General features: G+C 37.6%; 1 protein-coding gene across 3 annotated transcripts in view; it reads left to right on the forward strand.

Annotated features, from left to right (window-relative positions):
* The window catches only part of lrba (LPS-responsive vesicle trafficking, beach and anchor containing), an 894,965-nt gene that overhangs the window by 499,060 nt on the left and 376,705 nt on the right, over positions 1 to 19,200 (forward strand). Inside the window, exons 1-3 of one of the 3 annotated variants that reach the window (XM_072562677.1) lie at positions 12,518 to 12,537; positions 13,482 to 13,628; positions 16,839 to 16,975. In XM_072562677.1, coding sequence (XP_072418778.1) covers positions 13,622 to 13,628; positions 16,839 to 16,975 — 144 coding nt within the window. In that variant the 5' untranslated portion in view covers positions 12,518 to 12,537; positions 13,482 to 13,621. Of the gene's footprint in view, positions 1 to 12,517; positions 12,538 to 12,906; positions 12,927 to 13,481; positions 13,629 to 16,838; positions 16,976 to 19,200 lie in introns of those variants that run through there. The other 2 variants (XM_072563520.1, XM_072561970.1) reach the window with 2 other exon arrangements.

A 19,200-nucleotide genomic window follows, 5' to 3' on the forward strand; every position in this document is an offset into this window, starting at 1 on the left:
AGATTAAAGTTATCCATAATTATTGTTATATTCTTTTACACACTCCTTTTATTTGTTGATTTATTGCCTTTCCCCCAGAGTGGCTACTGAATGGGAGTCTGTATACTGCTCCTACCAATGTCTTGTTTCCCTTGCTATATTTATTACCTCTATCTCCCAAATGGACTCTACCTCATACCAGCCTAGATCATCTCTCACAATTGTCTGCATTTCCTTTCTTACTAACAATATTATGCCACCACCTTTTCCATCACTCATGCCCCTTCGAACAATCTGAATTTTCCTGAATTTAAATTCCCAATCTTGATCTCCTTGTAATTATACTTCTGTAATGGTGATGAGATCATATTTATTTACCTCAATTTGTGCTGTCAGTTCATCTATCTTTTTCTGAATTATATTTGTGCCCTCAATCCTTTTATGATAGAAAGAGTTTCTCCATATTGTTGCCACATTGGGTAGAGTAATTATAGATTAGGAGACAGAAAGTTTGAAATTGGTGCTTGTAAATTGTAAAAGTGGGGAAAGCATTGTGTGATCCCTTTAAATATGTTTTTTTTTGTAGTTTTAAAAAAAAGGAAGTCTGTGAACAGCAGTTTTGAAGTTTGCAGGTGCACAGACAGCATGGAACTAAAACATTTGTATCGAAAGACAGTACAGTTAGCAGGCCAAGCAGCAGATTTTATCAAGACAACTGGTTTTGAATGTAGCCAATCAATTTAAACTAGGGACTTAGATACTGAAAACCTATTAAATTTCAATTTGATGGTTTTGACCAATCCTGTTGTAAGGAATTGATATGTCATCAAGGGTATAGAAGAAGAAGGCAGTTTGACAAAGACCCCAGAGCTAACTGACATTCACCAGAGCTGATAGTCCTCAGCTCTAGAAAGAGAAATTGGTTCTCAGTCCTTTATGTATTAGAGAAAGCCCAATCTGGATAAAACAATGCCAACAAAGGAGAAGACTTTCCTGCCAGACAAACAATGAAGGTGGCATCTAATGTCAGAAGAACGACAGAAGACGCACACAACATTCCGGAAGACACACAACCTGGCTGTAATTTCAAGAGAATAAATTCTATTTTTTGTGTATGAGTGGGACTTGTATTTATTGGAACTGCATACCATTAGAATCTTGCGTTATTGGGGAATAGTTAGTGGTTAGAAGGGATTTGTTTCGTTTGTTAGTCGTTTAGTTAATCTGCTCACTGATAGAGATGCATAAATTGTGATTGTGTATATGTATAATAATATAGAGAAATAATTAATAGATTAATAAAATTACCAGAAAGAGCAGCAAGTCTAAGAATTGGTTCTGTTTTAGAATTCAGTAAAGTAAGACAAAAAGTTTGATCAAGAGGGGGAATATAGAGTATTGGAGTAAGATTGCAGGGAGGAAACAGAGAAACTAACTGTCAAAGCTTCTATAAGTAAGTGAAGCGAAAAAGTTTAGGAAAGGCAATCTTGCAGCCAGAAACTGGACAAATTGTGATAAGGATCAAATAAATGGCAGAAGAAATGAACACGTACTTGGGTTCTATCTTCACAAATGAGAGCACAAAAAATGTCCCAGGAATGTTAGGAATCCAAGAATCTAGTGAGAGGATGGAATTGAAGGAAATGAGTCTTAATAGGAAAGATATTTTCTAATTAATCTGCTTAGAAATGTTAGAACACACCTCTGAAGCAAGTGTGACTTGAATCCATGCCCTTAGTATTAAAAGGAAAATGGTGCTTAGGAAATTAATACAATTGAAAGCTGAAAAATCACAAGGGCCTGATAATCTAGATCCCAGAGTACAAAGGAAATATTGGATTCATTGGTGGTCGTTTTCTAACACTCTGTAGACTTGAGCAGTTCTTACAGATTGGGGGATGGCAAATGTGTTTGGAAAATGGTAGAGTTAATCTTAAAAGACATAATAACAGAACATTTCTAAAGCATTAACTGGATTGTATAAAACCAGCATAGGGTAATGAGAGGCAAATCATGCTTAACAAATCTACTGGAGTATTTTTTTGAGAATGTAGCTAGTTGAATAGATGAGGGAGAACCAGTGGATTTGGTGTATTTGGATTTTCAGAAGGCTTTTGATAAGGTCCCTCCTAAGAGGTTAGTGTTTAAAGATAAATCACATGGGATAGAAACCAATATATTGGCATGGATTGAGAACTGGGTGACAGACCCGAAACAGAGTGAGAATAAATGGGTCTTTTGCTGAGTGGCAGGCAGTAACTCATGGAGTACTGCAAAGGTCAGTACTAAATAACCTGAATGAGGGAATCAAATGCAACATTTCCAAGTTTGCTGATGATACAGAACTGGGCAGAATTGTGAAATGTGAGAGGGAAGCATAGAAACTTCAAAGTGAGTTAGATAATTTGAGTGAATGGGCAAACAAATGCAGATGCAGTACAATGTGGTTAAATGTGAAGTGATACACCTCAATGTGAAAGCCAAAAGGAAGGGTATTATTTAAATGATGATTATATTGAGAAATGTGGATGTCCAAAGGGATCTGGTGTTCTTGTACACCAGTCAATTAAAGTAGACAGATAGATAAAGCAAGCAATAAGGAAGGCAAATGGGATATTGCTCTTCATTGTAAAGGGATTTGAGTTCAGAAGTACAGATAGTTTACAACAGTTATAAAGGTTGAAAATGTGTTGCTGGAAAAGCGCAACAGGTCAGGCAGCATCCAAGGAGCAGGAGAATCGACGTTTCGGGCATGAGCCCTTCTTCAGGATTCCTGAAGAAGGGCTCATGCCCGAAACGTCGATTCTCCTGCTCCTTGGATGCGGCCTGACCTGCTGCGCTTTTCCAGCAACATATTTTCAGCTCTAATTTTCAGCTCTGATCTCCAGCATCTGCAGTCCTCACTTTCTCCGAACAGTTATAAAGCGCCTTGGTAAGACTACAGCTGGAGTATTATGTGCAATTTTGGTTTCCTTACCCAAGAAGAAATGAATGAATTAGAAGGAATGAAGCAGGCATTCACAAGGCTAATACTGGGAATGGCAGTGCTGTCTGTGAGAAGAAGTGGGCCTGTTCAGCTGGGTATTTACAGTTGAGAAGGAAAAGAAGGAATCTAATTGAAACAGACTAGATGCAGGGAGGATGTTTTCCTGGGTTTGGGAGTCTAGAACTATGGATTACAATATCAGGATGCAGGGTAGCCCATTTAGGATAGAGGTGAGGGAACATTTCTTTAATCAAAGGGTAGTGAACCTGTGGAATTCTCTTTCACTGTAGGCTGTGGAGAACAGGTCACTGAATATGTTCTAGAAAGAGTTAGAGTTTTTTTAGATTTTAAAGAATCATGGTAGGGGAGAAAGTGGGAATATAGCATTGAGATTTGGATCAGCCAATATTGTATTGAATAGCACAGCAGACTTGAAGGACCAAATCGCCTACGACTTGCCTGATGTTTCTATGCAATTACAGACTCAGTCAAAACATTGTGTGCAAAGCAGAAAAATAGATTCCCTATTTTGACTGTGGCTCACCTTTGTTAATTTTGCTGGTGAGTAGGTCATTAGATTCTTGGATGTTAGTGGTTTTTTAATCTGTGTACATAGTAGTTAAAACTTGTCAATATTGTTGATAAAAGAGTTAGTTGCTAATTCATATCCAGTTAGTATCGGTTTGCACTTAGTTTTTGAAAGCTTCTATAATCCAGTCTTTGTGAATGCATATAAACCATGTTTAATTTATTAGCATGGTTATGTAGAAGTTCTAATTTCTCCATTAGTTTCCATGATAAAATTTCCCTTGATAGATTTGGCACAATTCTATTTTGGTATGGATATTTTTAATCAACCAGTTCAGAGTTGTTATAGCAAACCTCTGGAGCAGGTGAAATTTGAACCTGGGCCTTCTGCCCTTGTGGTAAGAACACACACATTAATGTATTAGGCTTGATTAGTGAGTGACTAATCAACTACTGCTGTGAGCACTTCCTGCTTCAAGTCCAGTTATTTGCTGGCAGATTAGGTTCCACACAAGAGGTTAATAATCAAAATCAGAACAGGTGAGGTATGTGGAGAGGTGTGTGGAAATATGCTTGTATGGATTGAGGAATTTTTAATGGACAGAAAGCAGTAGGAATTAATGGATCATTTTCAAGGCAGTGACAAATGGGACAATACAATGATCAGTTTTGGGTCCTCAGTTATTCACAATCTATACCAATGTTTTGGATGTGGGATTAAATGTACTGTATCTAAATTAACAGATAATACACAACCAGGTGAAAAAGCATTGTAAGTAGAATGTAAAGGTAATTTCATGGTGATTTGGAAAGGCTAAATTAGTGGGCAAGCATTTTAACAGAGATTCAAAGTGGAGAAATGTGAGGTTATCCACTTTGGTAGGAAAAGCAGAAATGCAGAGAATTTCTTCAATGATGAGAGGCTGAGAAATATTGAATTTCAAAGATACTTGGGTTCATGAGTCATTCAAATTTTAATAATAAATACAATATGCAATTAAGGGAGAAAGTAAATGTTGACTTTTGTTGTAAGAGGATTGGAGTAAAGGAATAAAAATGTCTTATTGAAGTTACATATAGCCTTGGAGGCCATACCTGGAGTATTGAGTGCAGTTTTGGTCTCCTTACCTGCAGAAGGATGTGCTTCCAATAAAGGGAGTGAAAGAAAGCGTCACCGAATGAATTCACGGCAATTCCCTATCAGGAAAAGTTAAATGGACTGGCCCTTATTATCTGGAGTTCAGAAGCAGAGGAGCTAATTACATTCAAACATGCAAACTCATGTTTGACAGGGTACTTGCAGGGACAATATTGCTGTTGGCTAGAAACTTGGGACACAGTTTTAGAATAATGCTTAGAACTGTGATGAGGAGGATCTTTAGAAATCTCCTCCCTATAAGGTGCCAAAGATGAGTCATTAAGTATATTCAGTGCTGCGATTGATCAATATCAAAGGCTAGTACACAAAAATGGTGTCTGTGTAGATCACCATAATCTCACTGAATGGTGGAGAGGGCTCGAGTTAAAAAGCCTACTGCTGTTCCTCTCTATATGCTCTTGTTAAACTGAGTATCTTTTACGCCTATATTTTTCTATAATTTATTGTTAGTATAACAAATCATATTCCTATCACAATAAAACTAAGAACTGCAGATGCTGGAAATCTGAAATAAAAATTGAAATTGTTGGGGAAGTTCAGGTCTGACAGTATCTGTGGAGGCAAAGTAGAGTTAACGTTTTGGGTCCAGTTTTTGTTTCCTGTCAAAAATGTTTGTTTTGTGAATTGTACCCCAAACAGTAACTTATTGACTGTGATTATGAAGCAGATATTAATTGGATAGGGTGGTATCAATAGTTTAGGAATAAAATTATTAGTTCTTTAGCATTGTGTTGTTGTTTTCTAACAAATCACCCAGCAAGATATTTTTGTTTCTTACACCTGCCATCCGTGTATCTTTGGTGAGTAAAGTTACACAATTAGTGGCAATTTATGGGTAGTTTTACACCCTGAGCTTACATCTCCTAGGAGTTGCATTTGTGACAGCTTATATTAATTTAACTTATGACCGGAAGGATTCTTCATCAAAGGGAAATTTTTCTTTCATCTATTTTGGGTTAGTTTCAAATCATGTCTCTCCAGTAGAAGTAAAACTAAAAGAGACCGAAGGGGCAACTTTTTCATGCAGAGGGTGGTACATGTATGGAATGTGCTGCCAGATGAAGTGGTGGAGGCTGGTACAATTACAACATTTAAGAGGCATCTGGATGGGTATACAAATAGGAAGAGTTTGAAGGGATATGGGCTGGGTGCTGGCAGGTTGAAATAGATTGTTTTGGGATATCTGGTCGGCATGGACGAGTTTGACCGAAGTGTCTGTTTCTGTGTTGTACATCTTTATGACTCTATATGTTCACCTTTAATCCCCTGCTTAAAACTAACAGTAGCTAACGAGAAAAATTGTAGTGAGTTTTAATTTCTGCTTGTCAGCTGTCTATGCACTAACTGTAACTTTTCTATGTTGTCCCTAAAAAAAGTGTTTTGTGGTGCCACTTACCCCTCTCCTCCCTCTCTCTCTATCTCTGTGTCTCTCTCTGTCTTTGTCTGTCTGTGTCTCTTGCACTCTGTGTGTGTGTGTCTCTCTCTCTCTCTCTCTCACATGCACGCACGCACACAAACTCACTCCCTCTCTTTCTCTGGCTTTGTTGTACACAAATGATAAATCAAAGCTTTCTTTTTAGTCAAGTGGCCTGTCCTTTCAGCTCAAACTGATGTGATTAATCAGAACAGTAAAATCTCTAATCAGAAAATTAAAAACTATACTCCTACATTAAGCAGCTACTGTATTTAAACATTAACAATAAATTAATGAATTATTTTCTGACATCAAATATTTCATGAATGTTCTGGCACCAATGAACAAAAAATGCCCAACAGTCTGTAGTTGGAATGCAAAACTCTGTGGATGCATTTGCAAGTACAGGCACCAAGTATGTCATTGCTGTAAGGGAATATGGTCATGTAAAGTTACAGCTGTATGTTTTGAACATTTTGAATTAGAATTGAGTAAATCAACATTTTTATTTTACAATATTAACAATCCCAATTTTTGTTTCTTCATGGATGTCCTTGCTATTTTATAACATCAACAATGCAGCAAATTGATTTGGCCTTTGAATTTGTGAATGTGAATCATTCTTGCAGAGAATCATTTTGAAATTAGGTTATATTTATAAGGAACACATCACTAGCTGAAAGAGTTTAGAAGGTATTTCCTCATAAATAATTTTATTTAGATTGCAATGCCTTGCCACGAGTAAAAATAAATTATGACATTTAAATGAGTATCCTGTTAAATAACGAAGAAATGTCTTAAATTTCATTTTCAGCATAACACGGAGACGTCTGCTTTATTTTGTGAACCTGGGTATAGCTGCAATTGTTTAAACCAATCTAAAACTTTAAAACAGTTTAGTGTAAAATATCCAAGGGCAATGTAGTTCTGCTGAGACTAGTTATGTATTTATTGCTGAAATGAGACATCTTTTAGGGGGGCATTGATTTGTACTGAAGTAAGCCCTCTAGTGTACAGGTGGCAGAATAAATACCTGAAGAATAATAGTTCCTATGTTGTTGATCAATATCAGACCCAATTGTATTTCAGGCCACTCTCTTGTTAAAAACAAATTTTTTAATTCTGACAATTTAATTGTATTTCCCAGGGCTGATTTTAAGAGCATTTAAAGGATTCTAGTGGAAGAAAAGTGCATAGATCCTTTTGTGTTGAAACTGTTGCTATCTGTGTGCTCCATGGATTACTTTGTCCTTTCTGGCACAGCATAAATTGTTCCAACTATTGTTATTTTTCATTGTTTTTCTAAATGTCTTATACATGTCAGATTTTAATACCTTATGCTGGATTTGCTATTTGATTTTGTTATACGATGGTTGATTAGTGGTCGTTATGGTGTACATTTAAAATAGGATTAATTCTGAGTAATAGCAAACCGAGTTACGTTGCCAACTCAGCATTTTTAAACGAAGTATGTATGAAAGGAGTTCAGTTTGTTGATGTTCAAATACTGTCTTTTTTAATGTTGATAAAGAGCTGGCTTCTCATTAACGTCATTTCTTAATCTTTCACTTTGTACTGGTGACGGTTATATTGCAGCTAGTGCAAAATGTGAGCGTGAGACCATCTTATTCACAATGGAGCTTGTGCCACCAACCAGAATTTAATTATGGTCACTTTATTCATTTTTTTTTTGGTCAATATAAAGCTGAAAATATTTTCAATTAAAATGTTTATCATAGAGGTCTGTTGGATTTTATTTGGTCTTACACTGGCAGGTCAGGGCTTTTTAATAGCTGTAGTAAATGTTCTAATCACTGCTGTCTATAAGCTGTAGCTACCCTTGCATGTGCTTTATACTGAGAAACTGTAATGCTTCTGCTAACTGAAAAACCTCAAAGGAGAGTTAATTGCAGGAAGGCCATGTTAAATATTTGTATTTTTTTCCCACAGCATGCAATTTTTTCATCTTTGAAATTAATGATTTATAAAGAATTTGATAATTTGTCTTTCTTACACAATCTAGGCAGAATACAGTTTAGATTTTGTCCTACTAATTGTTCTGAGTCTTTCAATAATTTCCTATTTTGTATTGATTTTTAAAATGATCTTATTGCAATTGAGCGAATTTTAAGACACTATTAGAGTTGTTAAACAGTCAAATTATATTGTGATATCTGCACGTATTTTGTAAAGCAATCTGGAGAAAGAACAGCATTGTATTTGGGGGACAAATTTGCAACATGACTGATTTAGCATGCCATGAGGGACTATATTACTGTGGTATGCTAATTGATTGAATTGCTTTGTTTTCTTGAGATAATCACAGTGAAATTGCATATTTTTTTATGGCAAGCATGACTTAAGTAAAGTAAACACAGCTTTGTGGGACTGTAATGAAACAAAATGAGATGCGGCATCTCTGTATTTATTGTGATTCAGGAACATTTGAGGCTCTAACTATACAATTGAGAAATATCATGTGTTTTACATTTATTAAAGCTTGGGTGAAAGATAAAGAGGAAAGCACAGCAATGTAAAAGAATCAAATAGCTTCACGTAAGTGAGCAAATGAAATGTTACAGGCTTGCATCATTTGGTGACAGATTTTGTTAAATTTAGATCACAATAGGAAAGTTGTAACATATTTTGCAGAGCTGCTTTAAATTGATGTAGTGTGACATGCTTTGGAAATAATAAGATTCGACAAGTGGTTTGACATCATCTAAAGAAGTTAGTCTCACTTGGGCTTCACATCAGCTAAAGATTGGGTGAAAAAGTATTTTTGAATCACAAGCCCTATATTTAAATAGCAATATTAAAACATCAATCTGATCATCATTCAATTTGATAATTATGAAAACTTTTCTGTCAACCCAAACCAATATTGATGAGCATGTGAAATATGAGCTTTACTTTTGGGTGATATACTGATTTGGAACACTCATTTCACTCCTCCAGAGTAATGCAAAACAGACATAATACACTATATTGATGTTTTGCATTCCTCTGAGGTGTGTATTTTCATTACTAATGGTACGTAATGGAGAGCAAAAATTTGAGAATTGTTGTTGTATTTTGCTTTATTTGCTGAAGAATGTTAGATACAGCTAATAAGAAGGCTAACATTGTATTAGTATCTGCCAGTACATTGTCTAGTGGAAATGCTAACATAGAGTCGTAGAGATGTACAGCATGGAAACAGACCCTTCGGTCCAACCCGTACACGCTGACCAGATATCCCAATCCAATCTAGTCCCACATGCCAGCACCCGGCCCATATCCCTCCAAACCCTTCCTATTCATATACCCATCCAAATGCCTCTTAAATGTTGCAATTGTACCACATCCTCTGGCAGCTTATTTCATACACGTACCACCCTCTGTGTGAAAACGTTACCCCATAGGTCTCTTTTATATCTTTCCCCTCTCACCCTAAACCTATGCCCTCTCCCTGGGACTCCCTGACCCCAGGGAAAAGACTTTGTCTATTTATCCTATCCATGCCCCTCATAATTTTGTAAACCTCTGTAAGGTCACCCCTCAGCCTCCGACGCTCCAGGGAAAATAGCCCCAGCCTGTTCAGCCTCTCCCTGTAGCCCAAATCTTCCAACCCTGGCAACATTGTTGTAAATCTTTTCTGAACCCTTTCAAGTTTCACAACATGTTTCCTATAGGAAGGAGACCAGAATTGCACGCAATATTCCAACATTGGCCTAACCAATGTCCTGTACAGCTGCAACATGACCTCCCAAATCTTGTACTCAATACTCTGACCAATAAAGGAAAGCATACCAAATGCTGCCTTTACTGTCCTATCTACCTGCGACTCCACTTTCAAGGAGCTATGAACCTGCACTCCAAGGTCTCTTTGTTCAGCAACACTCCCTAGGACCTTACCATTACGTGTATTAAGTCCTGCTAAGATTTGCTTTCCCAAAATGCAGTACCTCACATTTATCTGAATTAAACTCCATCTGCCACTTCTCAGCCCATTGGCCCATCTAGTCCAGATCCTGTTGTAATCTGAGGTAACCCTCTTCGCTCTCCACTACACCTCCAATTTTGGTGTCATCTGTAAACTTACGAACTGTACCTCTTATGCTCGCATCCAAATCATTTATGTAAATGACAACACTGATCCTTGTGGCACTCCACTGGTCACAGGCCTCCAGTCTGAAAAACAACTTTCCACCACCACCCTCTGTCTTCTACCTTTGAGCCAGTTCTGTATCCAAATGGCTAGTTCTGCCTGTATTCCATGAGATCTGACCTTGCTAGTCAGTCTCCCATGGGGAACCTTGTCGAACACCTTACTGAAGTCCATGTAGATCACATCTACTGCTCTGCCCTCCTCAATATTCTTTGTTACTTCTTCAAAAAACTTAATCAAGTTTGTGAGACATGATTTCCCACGCACAAAGCCATGTTGACTATCCCTAATCAGTCCTAGCCTTTCCAAGTACATGTACATCCTGTCCCTCAGGATTCACTCCAACAACTTGCCCACCACCGAGGTCAGGCTCACTGGTGTATAGTTCCCTGGCTTGTCCTTACCACCCTTCTTAAACAGTGGCACCATGTTGCCAACCTCCAGTCTTCCGGCACCTCACCTGTGACTATTGATGATACAAATATCTCAGCAAGAGGCCCAGCAATCACTCTCTAGCTTCGCAAAGAGTTCTCGGGTACACCTGATCAGGTCCTGGGGAATTATCCACTTTTAACCGTTTCAAGACATCCAGCACTTCCTCCTCTGTAATATGGACATTTTGCAAGATGTCACCATCTATTTCCCTACAGTCTATATCTTCCATATCCTTTCCCACAGTAAATACTGATGCAAAATATTCATTTAGTATCTCCCCTATTAAAAGCTAAACAGTAGAAAAGCCTTTTCATGAATAAAGTCCACTTGGTAAATAGAGAGAAGTTAGTATTAATATCAGTTAGAAAACTTCAGGGTGTATTTTTAGTTTTTTTTAACTGTGTATGAATCTTGAGGTTGTTTTGATGTTTCCTTTCCCTGAAAATCAGTCTCTTGAGAATGTTAGTGTTGTGATGTTCTAATGAATGTTATAACAAAAGATAAAAGAAAATAGAACAATGTGATCTAATTTCATAGGACTCAACCTGCAGAATACTAGGTTATAGTCCAATGGGTTTATTTGGAAGCACTAGCTTTTGGACTGCTGCTCCTTCATCAGGTGGATGAAGGAGCAGCGCTCCGAAAGCTAGTGCTTCCAAATAAACCTGTCGGACTATAACCTGGTATTGTGTGATTTTTAACTTTCGAGGAGAAAGTGAGGACTGCAGATGCTGGAGATCAGAGCTGAAAATGTGTTGCTGGAAAAGCACAGCAGGTCAGGCAGCATCCATGGAGCAGGAGAATCGACGTTTCTGGCATGAGCCCTTCTTCATCAATCCTCTTTGTTACTACTTCAAAAACCTCAATCAAGTTGGTGAGACATGATTTCCCACGCACAAAGCCATGTTGACTATCCTGAATCAGTCCTTGCCTTTCCAAATACATGTACATTCTGTCCCTCAGGATTCCTGAAGAAGGGCTCATGCCCGAAACGTCGATTCTCCTGCTCCTTGGATGCTACCTAACCTGTTGCGCTTTTCCAGCAACACATTTTTAGCTCTGATTTTTAACTTTGTCCACCCCAGTCCAACAGCAGCATCTCCAAATCATGTTGGGTTCATTTACAACAACCATACAGCTAAATCTTCTGAATTTCTGCAACTTTGCTTGGTAATTAAATTATCATGTTCCTAGTAACGACTATTTTTGCAAAAATGTGGTCAATACTTTTTTTTGACGAAATTGTTGCGCCTTCCATTAATTGGTTTGAGTTATTTCTGCCAAACTTCAGCTATTTTGGAACATAGTTTGTGACGTATTTAAAATGCAAATAATTCTCCGACTAATGGAAACAAGTTTTTGGATTATGTTTAATTTTCGTTGATGACGTTGGATCGGAATTTACATCTAGAGCAAAATCATCTATATAGCTTACTCAAGCGCAACTAATTTCGATACGTTTAATTTTGTGAAACTGGAATACACAAGGTCCACATGTAAACCGAGTATTTGCCTGTTAGAATCACCAGGTCAACATGTTTCACTTAAAAAATTGTTTCACGACCCTACTTAATACGTGAATCTGAGCTGTTTTAGTGTTTAATGTAAAGTTTAATGCTTTATTCCTAAACGGCAGACAAAAATGTTTGGCATTTTAAGTGTCTTGAACAACATTTTATTGTAAAATTGAAAAGGGTTTCATTGCGTGTCTTTATATTTCATAAAATTTATTGCGTTTTAATAAAGATCAGCGAAAAAAAAAACTGGCTGCCATATATTATTTAGTTTGTCATTCTGAGTTGTGCCCGAACAGTGTTTAGCTAGGTTGTCTTTCGTAATTTAATCATTTAGCCGAATAGAGTAAGAGTTGAAAGCATCTCTGCACGGTACGGTTTGTGAGCCGATTTTCTTTATTTAACCTCCGTGGCATTGATTTTGGTTTGGCAAGTATTGTTTTCGTGATGTTGTAGTCAGTACAATTGGAAGACCGGAGAGCGGCACTTAGCAATTGGAGTAGGTGGAAATGCACTAAATTTTAGGGAGCTGCTGAAACGAGTGCTCCATTGGTTACTGGTAATTTGCTCTCACGTGCAAATTATGTGTGCAACTCAAGTCAAGACTAAGATTTTGTACCATGTTATCTTCAGTCTTCCGTGTTTAATATTCCATGGAGTAAAGGGTTGAAGTTTCCTAACGCGATTCCTTTTGTTAACGGAAGATAATTTACTTTGCACGCAATTCATGAATGATGGTTACCTGCTTTAATTCTGTCAAGGTATATTTGCAAAAGTATTTTTCTTCTTCATGTTTTAAAACGTTCCTCCATATGTACGGAATGCAAACTTCTTATACCATGGTATATGTTGAAATGGCAGGACTGATTAACCTTAACGTGGTGACCAGATTCTCTCAACACAATGGAAATGCATATCGCGTTGTCTAATCAACGCCATTCGATTTTAATATTCGGCGCCTTAAAAATTCAGACAAAAATACCAGTTATTCAAATGATGACGAAGTTACTGAACTCAGATGTGAACAACACTCTCTTTATAGATCTGTTTAAAATAAAAATAATTTGAAAATACACAGAACTATTTCAGCTTCTCGTACCAGCAATGAAACTTCTCACAAAAACTGCAACTATTTTTGAACAACAAATTATAAACATTGACCAGAGGTGGAAGTGTCTCCCTTTTCTCAAAAAAAAGTTAAGCTAATCGCCTGTAAACGATATTTTTTGTGGTTATGATATCTTTCACTGGGCTCTTGTTTGGACTGGACCCAATTTTCGTAGTTTCTCACGGGCTTGAGTGGTGTGTATTAACAGGTTCTGAGGAAGATGTGCTGGCTAAAGGCAGACAGTCCATTCGAAGCCAAGCTGTGGGCAACCAGAACTCCGAGAGCGAAATTCTGCTGGAGGGAGACGACGATACGCTTACTTCACTGGAGGAGAAGGAGATTGATAACATGGCGGGTAAAATAATTTATCTTTCTTCACACCAGCTTAACGTTATAACGAAAGCTCCTTGTGCAATTTCCCAAACTCAGTCCTGGGACTGTTGCTGAGACAGTGATGAATTGGTCTGATCCTAATGAAGCCAATAAAAATATCATTTTCCTTCGCAATTGCATCGGGAGCTCTAACATTACATTAGCATTTGACTTTCCACATTTCCCTGTGAGCTTGATTTGTCTCCTTGCGCTTCATTCTACTAACCTTGAAAAGTTTGCAATGAAATGACATGATGGTCCAGATTTTGTGTATGAAAATATCCGGAACGTCAGCGACTGATGTTATTTCTTGCCGCCGATAACTTTTTAATAATGGGTTCATATTCGGACCCGATTTCCAGCTATAAACTTCTCTTTGAAGGAAATATTCCAGCGGAGGGTTTGTTGCTCAGTACATGTTCACCTATCAGATGATTATGTGTACGTTTGGTCAAATTTGTCTTCAGAAATGCAGCACAAAACAAAAACAGTCAAGACTAAAATGGTAAATATTTCCGTAATATTTAGCTATTGTTCATAGCTGTTGCGCTTACAGGTCAGTCTCCGCAGTATTTCGACATATGACACTGAAATGTGTGTCGCATGGCACATGCCCTGAGCAGCAAACAAGTTACTGCGGCGGTATGATTTCACATTGTATCAGATGTTATTTTTCCTTACACCTTCTGTTTATCAGTTATCTGGGGGCGAGTTTCCAAATTAAATATTAAGCAGGAGAAATAATGCCCATAAATAAATAAATTGGATTCAGATCGCGTAAAAAAGAATTCAGATAAAGTCGTCTCGCGGTAGATAGCATCTGGGTTAGCCCTGCACAGATGAGACTTTAGTCGAAGCCTTCTAGAATACAAAAAAAATCATTTGATCGGTATGCGCAGTGATATCTAATTCTTTCGGATGCCCTATACTTAGCTTCCAAAGTATTTCGCTTGTAAGTGAATTTCAAGACAGGTGGCATTGCTCTGGCTGTGGGCACTGAGCTTGGCTGTTACCAAGCTGAGAACCAGGAAGGAAGATAACTACTAGCTCTGAAGAGAAAACGGGTAGCTGCCACGGCTGGTGCAAAAAAAAATGAGGATCGCGCTTTCCGCTTGGGTGGGGTTGGGAGCGGATTGCTGTCATCGTTGCGAGAGGCTGCAGAAACCAGACTGTAGCTATGCCTTTGGTTCCTCGGGGTGTCTGGGGGTGGGGGACGCGGGGGCTGCTAATTGGAGGGCAAAGGGAGAGGAATAGTTAGAAGTGGAGGATGAGATTAGCTATGATACTGAATTTTGACGAGTCACCAAGTGTTCAAATCCGAATTTAATATACATAACTCAAAGAAATAAAAATCAACAGCGTGTTATGTCTGTACCTTGAATGCACAACATACCGAGAAATGACGCTTTTAATGTTTGAGGCCTTTGTATTATAGCATAGCAGGGTCAGCCACGATAATTTTAAGTTGTATAGCGTTTCAATTAGAAACTGCTCTTTTTAAAAAATATTTAATCCAGGTGTAGAATTTCGTGCTTCAGTATTATTTTCACCTTGCCCTCAACTAAAGTAACAAGTGTGAAGTTGTTTTGCGATGTAACCACTTTGCCAGTACAGAGCAGATATATGCAGTAGACAGTGTAAAGGGGTGAGAGCAGAGTTTAATTATAAAATCTTGACATTGGGAATAGGATTAAGCAGTAATCCTTTCTAATAAAGTCTGCAGTGTAAATTAACTGGAAGTTATCAGGGGTCTCCTATAGGAGCCCATGGGCTGTGTGCAATGCCAGATCATTGCAGATGGCTGCTGTGTTCTCATTGTAATTGAATGTCTCACCGTGATTGAAAAATGTTATTTCTCCCCTGTATTACATGTTAATGCATTAAGGGCACGGCGAGACGGCAGAGAACACGAGATGGTGATTCCATCCATTTTTGAAAGAGCTTGGGGAAATCAAGGCGGTTTTGTATCTATCTGCTGACCATCTGCAAACAGTATATTGTAGACTGGGAATAGAGGGCAAATCCTACTCTAATCTCACATGAGAATCGCCCGCTATTGTCGAGGTGGCATACATTAAGATTGATGAGAGATTAAAGACTGCTCGGGTCTAAGCAATCAATGAAAATGACAATTAATTTGGAAATTTTTTGGCAATTACTCACGGAATGATTACCTCTACCAGTTCAGCGAGTGAACCTGGTTTTACGTCTTTTTTTAAATGTAAGGCCGTGATTAGAGTAATGAAGTTTAGCTGTTCTGAAATCTGCCCAGGCTGCAGTTTGAGATATGCCCTACGGGCGCTTTTTCTTTTAGTAAATTCACACGACAATGTTGTTGCAAATGTACTTTGGTCCTTTATTTTCGAAATTAAAGACCATGTGTATGTATTTCCTAAAATAACTCTTCGAAAAACATGCAGAACAAAGGGTGGTGGTTACTGCATTTCACTCTGTGGGTTGTTCTGAAATGAAAGATTTTGCGATGGAGATAGGTTAACCATGCTGTTTACGTTATTAAAAACGTTTCCCTTTACCTTTTTCCTTCACCTGGCTTTCATAGTTCTATGGAGCACATCAGATAAAGCAGCTATCGCTTCTTATGTTTATGTTGAATGCTTGAATGCTTTTGCTTAGAAATAATCCTTCTATAAATCCCTTTGTACTTAGTGATCATTACAGTGAAGCGCATTCAGCTGTATACCAACTGGGCAGCTGTGAAATGTGGATCCCAGTATATCAAAGCAGTGGCTATTCGCATAAAAAAGCTGCGTCCAGATAAGAGAGCTAAATGTGACCTCTTTCAGCTTTATTCTAATAAAATGTTTTGACCATTTGCAGTCATGTTCAACAAAACCGCTCGGAAATTGTGTATTAGATAGTGGTAACTAAAATAGTACGTTTTAACATGGCGCCCAGTAAGTTATTGAAGTTTAAAGTTGCTGGTTATTGAAGCAAATTATTTTGCAAAGATGTCCAGTTAGGCGAGAGCCAAGCATTTGAATTCTTAATATACCTCAGTGTTATGTTTACTCAGGGTGTATTGTGACTTATTTGATTTTCAGATTTGTTTGTAGATTTTAATTTCGTATTGCCTTTGTTTGCGTCCAAATTCATATTTTTGAGGAAGTTTTGTCTTGCTCGGACTGACAAAAGCTAACACTTTTTAGTAAGCCATTGTTTTACTTATTTCTAGGACCTGTGAATTTCACCACTGCTGCCCAGCTCATCGCGCCGGCTGTCGTTGCTAAGGGAACGCTGTCAATCACCTCTTCCGAGCTCTACTTCGAGGTAGATGACGATGATCCCAGTTATAAAAAACTAGACCCCAAGGTAAGTCGGCGACGACATAGCTGGGATACTTTGTTTAAAAAAAAGATGACGGCCTTTAATACACAAAATTTTAACCTTAGAACAGCTGCTGGTGAATATAACGTTGCCTCATTTACGTCAGCGAGCACGATTTCTCTTGATCTTTACAAAGCAGCAAAATGGCATTGGCTTAGCGTCCGAACAGATACTGTTTAACAAAGACAGCACTGTTGTAATTGCAGTACATATTGTATTGTATATGTTTAATACCAAGACTGATTCGTGATATAAAATCCAGTTCGAGCACTTAAACATTTAATTCTAAAATTGCAATCGTACCTTTTTGCTTGTAATCAAATATTTTAAACCATAAGCTTAAAAATGTGTTGCTGGAAAAGCGCAGCAGGTCAGGCAGCATCAAAGGAACAGGAGAATCGACGTTTCGGGCATAAGCCCTTCTTCAGGAATGGAGAAGGGTTATGCCCGAAATGTCGATTCTCCTGTTCCTTTGATGCTGCCTGACCTGCTGCGCTTTTCCAGCAACACATTTTTAAGCTCTGATCTCCAGCATCTGCAGTCCTCACTTACTCCTATTTTAAATCATAAGCCATTTTCATTGGTCTGTAATATTAATATGTTAATTATATTGCAGACCAATGAAAATAATGCTTTATGCAAATCCTAAATTTTAAGCGTATAAATGTTCGATTTAGGAATAAAGGTATCAATTTTGAAATTAAAATGAATTTCCTATCCCCAGTGTAAATAAATGTGAAATACTGATACTATTCAAATCCTGTCTATAGCTGATTCTACCTCGTTCAATCATCTAATTACAATTTCCTTGTCGCTTGTATTCGCTCTACATGCTCAAAAAATTGTTTTATCACAATGCATTTAGTATTCAGCATTTATTTCTGCAACCTTCCTGAGTTGTGCTTGTCACTTACATTTATTATTTATATTTACAATACTGACAATAGACTTCAATTAGTTCAGCTTCAAATGAGTCCACACTAATTTTGAAACTTCATATCATTGCACGCATCCTCCTTCAATATTAGCGCCCTACACCTTAAGAGTACTACAAATGATTTCTGAAGTTGAAAAATGTTGCTGGACATCTAAAATCGTCCCCAAAGCTTGAAACATTTTCCACTATAACAGTGCTTTCTACCCTCCCTTTCCACAATATCCACTCCGTTGGACTGGTCTGACTGTTTTTTGTAGCAGTGAGGTTTGGGCCTGCATTGCACTTTCAGAAAGGCTTCTGGAAGGATACTGGAACATGATTGAATGTAGCTGGTATTGCAGTAAATGTTCAGTCCCATACTTCGAGGTATACTTTTTAGGTTAGTGGGTGAACATATGATCATTTAACTGTGTTTAGAGTTAAAAGATATTAGACTTAGTCTTTACAAAAACAAACTTTATGCCACGTTTGGAAAAAAAAGTCGAAAAACCATTTTGTTAATCCACAAACTAATTCTAAATGTTTAAAACTAAAGTAGTAGCGCTTGCTTTGAAATACTATTAATGACGTGGAATGTATATGGAATAAATTTAAACATGGACACGGTTAAATTTAAGTTTAAGCAAGCTGCGATTTGTTGAGCTGTTTGTACTAGATGTTGTATGTTTTTCGCTCAGACGCATTGTGAAAAACCGTTAAATATTATAATAAACCAAGACTCGCTGTCAGGCTTTCCTCATTAGGTCTTTGACACGCTTGACTGTGTAAAAGGAAATGAATCTTAAGAATCTATAATTCATAACTCGTTGTAAACCATTATTATTGATACTTCACGTGTGTCTTTTTTGGAGGTTTGCGAAGGAATATAGAGTTGTATAACTTGCAATGTGAAACCGCACTTCCGATCATCCTGGGAAAATACATGCCAAGTGTTATGTGCATTCCAATAACGTGCTTTCAGGGTGGAATATTCAAATCGCCAAAATTATAACGTTAACACTTCAGTTCCAAAGATTGGTTGTAATTTGCGAGTTTTGAACTCTTCTGGACCTATAGCTAAATTAGATTTTAGTTGAAATTTACAGAACAACACGGGCCACGCTTCAATCATGGATACACCTCATTGCTAACATTAAGACAAGAGTGCCCTTTGCCACTCATTTAGAATAGTTAATAACACGGTAGCTCTGGTTTACAGCCTTCAAAATGGCTTAATTTAACAGTATTGTTTGTAGAGTATTTGAAACATAAATGCACAGATCAGAAATACAAG

The sequence above is a fragment of the Chiloscyllium punctatum genome, chromosome 1 (genome assembly GCF_047496795.1).
Source record: "Chiloscyllium punctatum isolate Juve2018m chromosome 1, sChiPun1.3, whole genome shotgun sequence".
In the NCBI taxonomy this organism is placed as follows: domain Eukaryota; kingdom Metazoa; phylum Chordata; class Chondrichthyes; order Orectolobiformes; family Hemiscylliidae; genus Chiloscyllium; species Chiloscyllium punctatum.